The sequence below is a fragment of the Cebus imitator genome, unplaced genomic scaffold, assembly GCF_001604975.1.
Source record: "Cebus imitator isolate Cc_AM_T3 unplaced genomic scaffold, Cebus_imitator-1.0 Scaffold523, whole genome shotgun sequence".
In the NCBI taxonomy this organism is placed as follows: Eukaryota; Metazoa; Chordata; class Mammalia; order Primates; family Cebidae; genus Cebus; species Cebus imitator.
In genome coordinates, this window is record NW_016107838.1 from 1,179,963 (window position 1) to 1,192,941 (window position 12,979).

Genomic DNA, 12,979 nt, shown 5'->3' on the forward strand with positions numbered 1-12,979 from the left:
GATTGTGTGGGACCCCGCTGGTCTCCATGTCCCTCTTTTCCTCCTTTGCTCTCCCAGCTTTGAGTCTAGTGTGATTCTCTGTGTGTAGTGTGTGCGCTGGGTTTAGAAGATGGTGAGAATCAGGATCCTGGCATCTCTTTCCTGTTTCTCACTTCATTAAATATTTACTTTTTAATATTAAAGCAAAGGGTAACAGCAGTGCTTTTGTTCGGTAAGTTCAGGGAACAAATGTCTCATTTTCTGCAGATGGCCCCACTACCCTCTGTAGTCTAGACTCTGGCAGCAGGCATGAATTCCTATCAAGTGAAGAGCCGTTTGTTGTAGGCGTCAAAGGCATTACCACCCTCATGAAGTTATGGGGTGAGTAGCCTCCTGTAGGGGCCAGTGTGAAAAGGACAATGACCCTGTCAGGCTATAGGTGACATGAGCCCAGTGACATAGAGGTAAAAAGTTCATCTACAGCCAAAAACTCTTTCCAGCTCTATTGAGATGTGAATAAGAATTAAGCATGATATATATCTACTGTATACCACCTTGTAATGTGATGTTCGTATACATGTGGTCCTTTATCATATACTATATACAGAAATCAACTCAAAATGTTATGACCTAAACACGGATCTGAAATCATAAAGTTACAAGAGGAACACATGAAGATAAAGCTTTGACACTGATGCAGGTAACCATTTCTTGGCTATGACACCAAAGGCACAGGAACTGAAAGGGAGAAGAGACAGATGGGGCTGCATTGAACGCTGAAGCATCTGCATGGCCAAAACAAACAAGCCACTGAATGAAAAGGCAACCCAGAAGATGAGAGAACATATTTGCAAACCGTAAGTGGTGGAAGGGGTAGATATCCAAATACATAAGGAAGTCAAACAACTCAACAGCAAAATACAAATAACCTGATTGAAAAACAGGCCAAGGACCAGGAGAAACTTCTCTCATAAGAGAAGAGTGTTCTAAGGAGCGATTATTGCCTCTATTGGACACGTCAAGTAGGACAGGTGTATTTAGAAGGAAATTCCTTGAGTTTGTCTATTGACTTAGCTGGTAGCCACGGCCCCCAGCAGCCACCAAAGGCTCAGACAGAAGTGCAGAGCAGGCATTCACTGTTGGGTCCCTCTGGGGTGGCCTGAGAGTCACAGGTCAGGTGGGGGCACAGCTTCAGCGTTGAAACCTCAATGTGAAAGTGAAGTTTTGTGTTACTTACAGATCCTCAAGCTAGGCAGGACCAGAGAGGGCAGACAGCAGTCCGTTGTCCCGGGCCTCCTGTAGCAAGAGCAGCCGTGCAGAGACAGGAGAGGACTTCCTATTTAAGGTTCATTTGGGATCAGGTGTCCTAATATCCGGGGTTACTTTCTGTTAAGTGCATTATTCAATAACTCCGGTGGCAAGGGCAGTTGAGAAATTCAGTGGGAAGCTGGGCTCCAAACAGGAGTCCACAGAAGGACTGACCCCTCATCTACCTTGCTCAGCCCTGGCCAGGCCCAGGCAGCAACCAACTATGGATTCTCCATGGCTCCTAAGACATTGACCCTGGGATGCCTGTGCTGGTGGCTGAGGCTGAGCTTACGGCACCCAGGGAATATTTCAAGCCACCAGGAGAGCCTGGCCTGAATATCACAGTATTCACTCTGTTCAGGAGACAAGGACACGAATGCCACCCACACACAGGAGAGGATTAGGAATGTTGCTCTGAACCAGCCTCCCCCGTACCTGGGCTCTAACCATAAAAACGCATCAACACCAGTTGGCTGGGTTGGGGCATTGCAGAACACCCCGTGAGACTGAATACCACCTCGCCTTGTGTTGCCTGGCAGGGCTGGTTTTGCGGGGTTCGTTAAGGATGTGGACATAGCATGCGGTTCCCTGGAGCGGACAATTGCCTCATTCCTTGGCCAATGGACAGGTTAAGGCTAAACAACCATCTAGGACCGTTGGGGCCAATGACTCCTGAGTTTGCTGCTTGAGACCTAACATCTCTGGGAAGTCTCTCAGGGAGGCAGCCAAGGTGGCAGTGAGATCGGTGTTAGCCTGCATCACCTGGTGCTCAATACCTTGTTCCTAAGCCAGTTCTGTGCAGGCTTCAGAGTCTCCATGCACACAGCGAGAGTGCGATGATCACTGGGCATTTGAGATACGCAGGGTCGGGCCCATGTCCTCCTTCCTGGGTTACTTGAGGGAAGTCCTAGGGAGAGGAGCACACAGTTTAAAATGCACCACTCTCCACCCTCCTCCGCCTTCTCAGAGTGAGGTAGATGGTGTAAGGTTCTGGAAATGAGAAAAGAATGCAGTTACTCCTGAAGGAATAGATACCTACAGTGAGGTTATAGAGCCCAGGTGTACAGGCTGGGCAGCCACTGCCGCTGTGGGAGGGTCGTGCACTGCGCTGGTCCAGCAGGTCGGGTGCTCAGGGCATCCCCTGCAGCACTGCGTGAAGGCAGCAGGTATTGGGCTGTGGAGGACTGGGGCAGTGGAGTGAGAGGTGAAGCGTCTCCCTCAGTCTTAAAGAAGGAGGTGGCATCTCAAGCCTCATTAGAGCAGAGGGGTTGGCTGTCCCTCTGAGGAAGCAGTGAGTTCCCCATGTGTGGCAGGTCCAGGAGCTTCAGCACTGGAGGAGTGAGAACCAGTCTCACACCAGCATAAGAAGTTTGGGCTATGTGGGGAAACCGAGGTTCTGGTGATGGTTTTAGGTTCTAGGGCATTAGTAGGTGCCTGTAGGGGCTAATGAGGAGGTTGTAGGGGCAAAATATGAAGGGGTGTGTATGCACGTGAGATTTTGGAAATGCCCTGTGTCCTGCAGATGTGAAACCTGGACCTGCTTCCTGCACACAGAACATAGGTGTTTCCTCAGCACTGCATCAGCAGCATCACTGGGAGAGCTGCTTAGACTCGGGCGTGGTGTTGCTACAAGGGTTCCCACAAGCCCATAGTTTTTGCATAGCTTCTGGCGCAGCCTTACAATATGGCCCAGGCTCTATGGGTTCCTTGCACCATAAAGTGATGGGATTACACTGAAGGCAAATGGTGATTTCAGCAGAATTTCACTCTATGACGTCATCTGTGGGGCCTTCAGAAAAGCACGAGGTAAGGGAAGCAGCAAGGCAAGGGACGGGTACTGGACGTGAGCCAGCGCCGTGTGCTGGCGATGGTGAGGTCAGTAGCGCCAGGACCGTGTGCTGGGGATGGTGAGGTCAGTACCGCCAGGACCATGTGCTGGGGATGGTGAGGTCTGCTGGGGATGGCGAGGTCTGCTGGGGATGGCGAGGTCCATACCGCCAGGACCATGAGCTGGGGATGGCAAGGTCCATACCACCAGGACCGTGTGCTGGGGATGGCGAGGTCCGTACCACCAGGACCATGAGCTGGGGATGGTGAGGTCAGTACCGCCAGGACCATGTGCTGGGGATGGTGAGGTCAGTACCACCAGGACCATGTGCTGGGGATGGCGAGGTCTGCTGGGGATGGCGAGGTCCATACCGCCAGGACCATGAGCTGGGGATGGCGAGGTCCATACCGCCAGGACCGTGTGCTGGGGATGGCGAGGTCTGAACCTCCAGCACTGTGTCCATTAGTTTGAGCACTTCTCATGTTTAGTGAGCCAGTCTGTGCCCTCCCTAGGCTCTACAGCAATAATTTCAACTTCTGAAGGGAGGAGTGAGAGGGAGCTGTTAGCTAACCTTTAAAATTAGTAAATACTGGAGCTCTGGCCAGATGTCACAGGTCAAGAGGAGAGGTGTGGTGGAGCAAAAGCGCTGTGGCCCTGTTGGGTGCCGGTGGGGCTGGGCCATCCACTGCCAGGGAATCATGGCTTAGTATCCATCCCTGATAAGGTCTCCAGTCAATGTTTGAGGTTGAGACAGTGGACATCTTGTTATGCTAGGGGGAATTCCCATTATTGGAGAAAATGTGAATGATGTTATCACTAAGGAAAAACATATCTGGTTTTTCTTTGATCATCGCGGTGGGCACCGCAGTGGGTGTGGCCTGATAGTGATGAGAGGGATAGAGAGGAAGCTTCAGGGCTTCTGGAAGGAGCTTGGTCCCCTGGGGGTTCCATGGCCCATGCCACAGCTGTAATAACAATGACTTTAGGAGGCCACTGTGCTGCTCAAGGAGGCTGGTGACTTGGGGAACCCCCAGGAGACCAATGAAAACCTTGACATCATCAGGCTGGGGTAAACATCCTGGAGAAACGGTCGGTGGGGTTATAGGTGTGAGAGGAGAGAGCCTTCCAGGAGCAGCAAGGATATTCTCACACATGCTGAGGTGTCCGGTGGCCCCAGCAGACACAGTGTGTGTGGACCTTGGACAGGGCCCTGGGGATATGGTTTTGACCTGGTAGGGAAGGGTAGCCATGGAACACAGCATGCATGTTAGGGTGGGGCAGGGGATGAGCTCTGAGGAGGACCATGCATCTCCCAGCTCCTCAGAGTGCACCACCCTGCCCTTCCCTCAGCCCTTTGTCCACCTTCTCTCAGGGAGGGTCCTGGTGCTGAGACTCCCAGGTCTGCATCCAGCTGGGATAGGCAGGAACTCCAAGTTCCCTGCCCTTTGTCTGCCCTTCCCAGCTGCCTCTCACAGGCTCTCTATGTGTCTGGTGTTGGCGTCTGCAGAAATTTTACAATAAACCAGAACGGAATAACTTCCTTGAGCTGTTTGAAAATGTGGCCCTAAATCCCTGACTCTTTTCACATAAAGATGGAGGTGAAATTCCTTCCTGTTGAATCTAGGTTAGGTGACATCTTAGCACCATGCCAATTGCCAGGCTAAGGTCCTAAGAAGTTGGTATCTTTCACTTCCTCTGTATTGAATGGTGCTGCAGCCTGAATATTTTTGTCCCTCTGAAATTCGTATGTTGAAATCCCAACACCCGGGTGGTAGCATGAAAAGGTGGGGCTTTCTGGGAGGTGATAAGGTCAGGAGGGTGGAGTCCTCATTGACAGGATTAGTACCCCTGAGGAGGAGGCCCCAGAGAGCTCCTTCACTCCTTCACCCAGGTGAGGAGGCAGTGAGAAGGTACAATCTATGAGCCAGAAATCTGGTCCTCAGCAGACACCACATCTGTTGGCACCTCGATTTGGACTTCTCAGCCTCAAGAACACTGAGAAATATATTTCTGTTGTTGTAAGTCACTTGATGTAGGGTATTTTTTTCCAGCACCCCACATATACTGTGGTCACTGGTGACTTTGTAACCCAGATACCATGCTTGGAGGAAGTCTAAGTATTGCAAAGGGAGAGGAACTGAGCCCACCAGCAAGGAGGAGATAGAGAACACAGCAACCAGCTTTCTGGGAAAAACAAAAGTCTGATCTGCAGCGTTTGTAAATCTCTCTGGTTTGAAATCCCCCTAGCTATGAATGGGATAAAAAGTGTCACACGAATCTCCTTTCATGCACCGGCATGACCTGGCTGGCCTCAGCGCATCATGGGGTCTCATCCTCTGCCCCGTCAGAGCTCCCGCTGAGCCAGCACTGCCTGCCACCTATGCGTGAGTGTCAGCCCTGAGGTTTTCCAGATCCAGTAGCACCTCTCCTCTGATGCCTGTGGAGAAGGTCACACCCCAATTGCAAATGTGTGAATGAAGACCTGATCGTGCTGTTTTAATCCATTACGTTTTGTGGTATCTTTTCACACAGCCCTAGATGAACACAGGGCATTTTCACAGTATTGCTGAGACATTGGACTTGCACACGTTTCGTGTGTAATCTCAGCTTCTCTAAAATATTGATGAAATAGGACGAACCTTCTCAGTTTGTTCCCAAAGTGTCACAAAGAGCCCGTTGCGGTGGGGACATGGAGTTGTGAACTCTTTGGAGTGACTGAAGAACCCCCTCTCACCCATTCTTAGTTTGAATTCTTCCTGTGGGGAGCAGGGGTAGTGTGGGATCCAGGTGGAGTCTCAACCTCTCCCCTCAGTGACAGACTCGGAGCAGGGCATGGAACTCAGGAGTTGGCTGAAACAGTGGAGAAAGAAGTAGGAATTTTACCAAGGAGATCTGCTACAAAGGCCATGGGAGATGACCACGATTCACACGACTGTCACCTGGGCAGAGAACCCAGGTTAAGATCAAGAGAAAAAAGGGGGAAAAAAGGTAAAGACAGCAAGGTGACTCATGCGTTGAGTCCTTGGATCAGGCATTTTATGAAGCCAGGATTCTTTCTTGACTATCAGGTGGCAGTCAAAATATTAATTCAGCTTGTCGTGGTTTCCTACATCTGAATGCAAAACTCAACTAATATGCTGAAAAATATTTTTTAAAAATTACCAGCTTAAAGAACCTGAGGCAAAGATGGTGCGGTGCCTAGGAACAGGAGATGAGGGCAGATGACGGGTGTCCGGGGTGCTGCCTGGGGGACAGACTCTGGGTCATTTTCATGCACAGTCCTGTGGGAGAACAGCCTTATTGATGCTGATCAGCAGGGAATGATGGATGTCTATGTGAGAGGCTGGAAGGACAGCAGGTGAGTCAGGGATGGGGAGCTTCGTCGTTGATGTTCGGAGCTGGAGGAGTTCCAGGTGGTGGCAAGAGGTAGGGAGTGGCCCTGGGGTGGAGGGCTGGAACAAGGAGGAGGTGGGTCACCGCCATCTGGGATGACAAAGCACTGAGGGGCTGGGAGGGTAACTTCCAGGAAATGTTAGAGTAAGCTCTTTCCCTGAGTTTCTTAATGAGTTATTTGTTTTTTAGTGAAAAAGAAAAAAAAATACAGACAGTCGTAAATGGAATGAGTACTTTTCAGATACCTTTCATCCTGATTTTGCTTGTAAGTAGAGTGTAGAAAAGCAGAAAAGAACCAGCAAAAGCAGCCTATTTCATTTATTGTACAAGAAAAAACTCACCAAGACTTTTTAGAAACGTGAAGGAAGTGCTTATTGAAGACTCTTGAAATAGGAGTCAAACGTTGCAATAGGGACAGCCGCTGGCCTCAACTTTCCTGAAGCCAAAGCCAAAGAAGGTTGATCCCTGGGTGAATCAGTGGGAATGCACTGGAGGTTGGTGGTGGGAAGTCTTGCAGTGTGATTGGGCCATCTGTGTGTGCCAGTTTGTGCTTATTGGAGTGAGTGCCTATGCTCCCACTGACGCTGCTATCCCCTTGAGTGATCACATTTAAAGGGATGAGGCATCTGACTTATTCCTTATTTTATTGTCCTGCCACATGAATGGCTCATTTAAGGTAGAAAATGTCTTGAACATCATTACCAAAAGTAGAATGTACATGCCTCCCAGTAAACAGTGCTGTGCCTCATTTGAGGCTGAGCAAGCTGCCCTGGCTGTTGGAAGACCGTCATGTCTCTCTCTGCATTTTCTGTCCTTAGAGTTTGAAGCTGTCATTGCCCACCCTAGACTGCAGTAGCAGAAGCCACATGTGGTGCTCCCAGTGTGCCTTTACCCACATGAAGGAGCAGGGATGGTCCGCCCTCGTCTGGCCCTTTCCCTTGGACGGATGGCTGCTTCTCAGCACATCAGCCTGAATTCGACTCCATCCTTCTCTCTGATAATATCCATGCCCCTAAATTCAGTAGAGGTCAAACCCCATCCTGTATATCTCTTTCCCTGATGCCGTTCTGTCCACCAGACATTTTACTCTACCTCTTCTTTTAATCTCTCCATGTTTTAAACATAGTCATGTTTTGCTTCAAGATTCACATGAAATCTTTTTGACACTTCTGGCCAGAATGGCCCCTTTCTTCTAAAGTCCTAAATCTTCATGATGCCAAATCGTACCTATGATATTTTTTCATCTTTCAGCATTGTATGTTTTTATTTATTTTGTTTTTTAAAGGTGTGCTGTCTAGAAACATGGGCTGCTCTACCTCTGCTGAATTTAGCTTTTTCCTATGCAATTTAGTAATAACAATTAATAAATAACACCTTTATGTTGTTATATGCTATTAGATGTAATTAATAAATGTGATCAGAATTAATTTATTAATCCCCTACTACATGTTATACAGTATTCTGTGCACTCTGGTACAACAATGAGCAAAACACGCAGCTTCCCTTCTAGAGTCAGGAGGCATATGTTCCACAGAATCAGTGAAGTGTACAGAAGGTGAATTATTGCAATTTTAGAGTTAGCAGTAAAGAAAATCAGAGAAATGGTTGTCTCCCCGGGGAACTTGTGGCAATTTAAAGTTGAGAGATCAGAAAAGACCTCAGTGACAAAGTGAAGTTTTAGCTGAGTCCTCAGATGCTTGGGAGAAAGCTAGGTGGAACTCTGCAGATGCCCCAAGATGCAGTCATCTTGGCCCAGTCCATAATTCAGAATAATATGGAAAGTCAATTCAGGGAGCACATGAGTCAGAGTCAGTGGCAGTTACAGGAACCCAAAGAAGGCTCCTGGCCTTCACAGCCTGACTCCCTATCTGTGTCCTTCACCATCTAAACAAGAAGTCTGGGATTGTTACCCACTCTGTCCTCCCTGGGATCTGCATGGGCTTCCCTATCCATGCAGTGTCTCAGTGGGGTGCCTGGACCCCTGAGCTGCCTCAGCACCCTGCAGCAACAAGAAAGCTACCATGCTCCTGGTGAAATGTTTTCCCTCGCTCTCTCTTTTCCCCTCCAAAGCTGTATTTTCCAGGAAGCATCAGGTTCTTGGCAGCTTTAAGGCAACACAAGACAGTGCGCACCGTAAAGTGCTGCGGAGCATTTGTGCCTCTGCGTTTTCTGGGAGTGAAGGCGACTTTACGGGTGTGAAATCCAGGTCTTAGTAGTCGTGGCTGGAAGGTGCTCGTAATGAGACCTCTCAGTGCGGGCTGCTGTGCCTTCTGTTCCATGCATCCCATCTTTGAAAACAACACTTTTCCTTCTTAATTAAGGTTGTTTCAATGGATCTCATGTAACCCTATGTCTTAAAAGGCAAATGTGTGGCCTGGCTGCGTTCAATTAAACTCCAGTGCTTTAGCACAGAAGATGGAGGTTTTCCTGGAGAAGTAACAATTTCATGACTGCATAAACTTTAAGCTGACACTGGTTGTCTGCCCAGCACATGGGAGTTCTTTGAGAGTGGATCCAGAGAAAATGAGGCAGAGTGAAAAGGCAGAGCAGTGGTTGGGGAGATCAGTGGCATCATTTGAGCTTTCATGTCAATTTGGGCCCGAATTCCTGCTTGAAATTTCTAGAATTTGTAATTTTATTTTGTTCAAATTTTGATTTAGCTTTTTGGTACCAGGATCCCAAGCGTGTTCACACAGACACATATCACACATTAAAGAGGTGTAAACACAGAGAGCTTGCTAGAAAGCATTTATTTAGGGTGAGGAAGGGAAATTGAGGACACGGTACAGGAGTAACAGCAATTCCCCGCAGCTCTCAAAGCAAACTATGAGCTCGTTTTTCTTTTTTCTGCAAGCTCAGCAGCAGAATGCCCACAATCTTCCCTGGTAGAGGCAGGTTCCAAGGCGACGTTCTCCTGCAATGCATGACGGTATTCTGCAAAAGCAGGCCATGTTTTCCCTTGAGCCTGGACAGGGAGAGCATCAGAAATTGAGTACAGGGTCAGCAGTGGGTATTAAAAAGAATCTTGGAGAAGTCACATGCTGGCTGATCCGTGACATTGGCTGCCTTGCAGGTGGTAGCAAGAACAACCTCAGTCAATAGGAATAAATACACAGAGCAGTGCTAGTCACACAGGATTTGGGACTCATTCTTTTTGCTCTCATTTTTGCACTCCTGCCCCACCACACACACACACACACCTGAACACATCCAGTTTTTAAACGCTCTTCTATAGATAGAGTAAAATACTCTCTTTAAAAAAAGTCTACCAGTTTAGATCCAGAAATAACTAGTCGGTCTGTCTCTTTGTATCTTAAACCTAGTGAATTTCACAGACATTTCTTGGAATCAAGTCTTTGGAGAAATAAAATTTCTTAGATTTATTTGGCTCGCTGTATAATTTATAGATGAGACGATCAAGGCCCAGAGATGCTAAATGAAGCCACCTAAGTGACATAGACTGCTGAGACCCAATTCTGGAACCCATCTCCCGTCCATCCCTCTACACAAGGCAGCCCTGCATGCTGCTGTCTCTCACCTGAATTCCTTGGAATCAAGCTTTCGTCCCATGCAAAGGAAATAGCCACGTCATTGTTGTCCGCTGAAATCTTCTTCTCAGCTGCAGCAGCCTCATCAGCTCTTGCCTGGAGTAACCCTGCCTGGGCCTGCAGGGCCACCAGGAGAATGGCAGCAAGGATGATGAGGGTCCTCATGGCTGGGGTCACCTGGAGGAGGGAGAGCAGGAGCGGATGTTTGGGGAATGAGGAGCCAGCCCGGATTTATAGCTCTGCTTGGAGAAGGCTCAGAGGCAAGAAACCTTCTCGACCCTCAGTGAGAGGAGGTTTGAATTTTATAAGAGAGGCCCATGGGTCTCAACGTCCCTTGAATGCTCCTGTCTTCCCAATTTCATGCTCATAAGAATCTGTACGTTTAATGTCTGTGCTAGGTTGGACCTGATAATGACAAGAAAGGCCCTGCTATGCTACTCCTGTTTTCACCTGCTTAAATAATATTTTTTACTTTTTAGCATTCCAAAAAGAGTAGAAATTGCACTTTCATTCAACAAGCTTAGGGAACAAATGCTTCTTATTTTTTGAAGATGGGTCCTGCGGCTCTCTGGAGGTCTAGATTCTGGTGTCCTGTTTGAGTTCCAGTGGAATCAAGAGTAATTCACTGCAGGACTCAAGTGACTTACCATCCTCATGTAGAGGCTTTTGAGGCTATGGGGTGAGTAGTCTCCTGCACGACTCAGGGTGGAGAGGACAATGATTTTATCAGGCTAAAGATGAAATAAGCTCGGTGACATAGAGTTGTCTAGGTGTGAAAAAATATTTATTATTTCCAGCTCTATTTAGACCTGAATGACAATTAACAATTGTATGTTTTTAGTGTATACTACCTCCTGATTTTCTATATGTATGTATTTAAATTTTTATCTCTGATTTTTATCTCTCTGATTGCAAAACATGAACTCAGAATGAATTGAAGACCTAAATGTAACACCCGACACCATAAACTATGTTCATATAAGGATAAAGCTTTTGACATTGCTGTGGGAATGATTTCTGGGCTATGACACCAAAGTCACAGGCAATAAAAGGGAAAAGAGACAAGTGGGGCTGTATCGAATGCTAAAGCATCTGGACAGCAAAGAAAACAGTCAACTGAGTGAAAAGATAACCCAGAAAATGAGAGAAAATATTTGCAAAACCTACCATGGTAGAAGGGGTAAATATCCGAATACATAAGGAAGTCAATCAATTCAATAGCAAAAACAAACAACCTGAATGAAAAAAAGACTAAGGACCTGAATAAACTTTTCTCAAAAGAATGTTCTAAAGGGCTGCGATTATCTCTATTGGTCATGTCAATGGCCATGTGTTTAGAAGGAAACTGCTCGAGTTTCTCTATTAACTTAGCTGGAAGCCACTGTCCCCAGCAGCCACCAGAGGTCCAGACAGAAGTGCATGGCAGGAACTCACCTGCTGGGTCCCTCTGGGGTGGCCCCACAGTCAGAGGTCAGATTGGAGGCATAGCTTCAATGAAAAAAACTCAGTATAAAAGTTTAAATGTTCTGTTACTCACAGATCCTCTAGCTGGGCAGGGTGACCAGAGAAGGCAGACGGCAGTCTTCTGTAGCAAGAAGCAGACGTGCACAAGGTGGCTTCCCCTATTTAAGGGTCTTTTGGCATGAGGTGTCCTAATTTCCTGGGTTACTTTCTGTTGGGTCCATTAAATAATTGTGGTAGCAAGGACAGTTGAGAAATTTGGTGGTAAGGTGAGGTTAAAGCAGAACTCCACAGAGGTGCTCCTCTACCTTGGTCAACCCTGGCCAGAGCCAGGCAGCAACCAACTATGGATTCTCCATGACTCCTAACGCAATTGACCCTGTCATGCATTGGCTGTGGCCAAGGTGAACTGCCTGCACCAAGGGAATTTTAAAGCCTACAGGACAGCCTGGCTGTGTATCATAGTATACACCCTGCAGAGACTAGGATGTGTATGCCACCGCACACAGAAAAGGATTTGGAATCTGTTTCTGAAACAGTGTCCCAAGAACCTGGCGTCTAAACATAAAAACAAATCAAAGCCATTTGGCTGAGCTGGGATGTTGGAGGACACCCAGGTGTGACTCAATACCACCTAGGCTTATGTTGCCATGTGGAACAAACCCTTTTTGGGTTCTCTGGAGTGATGGATGTACACATAGCATGTGGTTCCCTAGAGGGGACAATCGCTTCCTTGCTTGGCCAAGGAACAGTTTAAGTTTCAACAGTTGTCTAGGATCACTTGGGCCAAGAACTGGTCTGAAGCGCTAGTCATCAGGGTGGGGGTGGCCTTTCCAGATGGCTCCCCAAGACAGGAAGTGGGAGTCTGGGCGTTCACTTTACTGCTGGTGATGCACAGCTTCTCAGCCCTTGTGGGCCTTCAGGGAAGCGTTTAGCAAAAGTTTGAGTGGTGCTTCCCAGGAGGCATAGGAGGTTTCCATCCATAACTCGTACACATTGGAGCACAGGTATATCCCTGAGCCCATGGTCATGTTTGCATGCTTTGTCTGAATGCAAGGCTCCAACCCTTCAGGCTGCAGTCTGGGTTTGTGCTGCAGCATATTTAGCCCATTTGGATTGAAGCCTGTGCATCCAGAGAACCTCCTCCTCATCCTTAAGACGTGATCTATGGTTGTAAGGGCTGCTGGTGTTTAAGCATTGATGCCAGGGGACCCATTCAGTATCTAAGAATTGAGTTGCCCACCTTGGACACAGGTCAGGTTGCACTTGGGGTGCAGCCCCTCTAACAGGGCTTACAGGGAATACGACAGTTGTCCAGCCTGGGGCACAAACTCTGCCTGTTCTAGCAGTTCTCTAGGCTGGCAGGCCTGGGTCTAACAGCTACCCCAGAAGCCATGTGGGCATAAGATACCAAGCAAGGCCAATCTTGGAGAACACTGACATCTCATCACTCAGGGCTTTC

General features: G+C 47.9%; 1 protein-coding gene across 1 annotated transcript; it reads right to left on the bottom strand.

The window, feature by feature from the left end:
• Positions 1-9,242: 9,242 nt before the first annotated feature.
• LOC108293124 (neutrophil defensin 1-like) lies at positions 9,243-11,711 on the bottom strand. The gene is made up of 3 exons (XM_017514377.2): positions 11,594-11,711; positions 10,047-10,233; positions 9,243-9,473 (listed from the first exon to the last, which is right to left on the bottom strand). The coding sequence occupies exons 2-3, from the start codon at positions 10,219-10,221 to the stop codon at positions 9,364-9,366; spliced, it is 285 nt and encodes a 94-aa protein (XP_017369866.1). The 5' UTR covers positions 10,222-10,233; positions 11,594-11,711; the 3' UTR covers positions 9,243-9,363.
• Between the last annotated feature and the right edge of the window lie 1,268 nt (positions 11,712-12,979).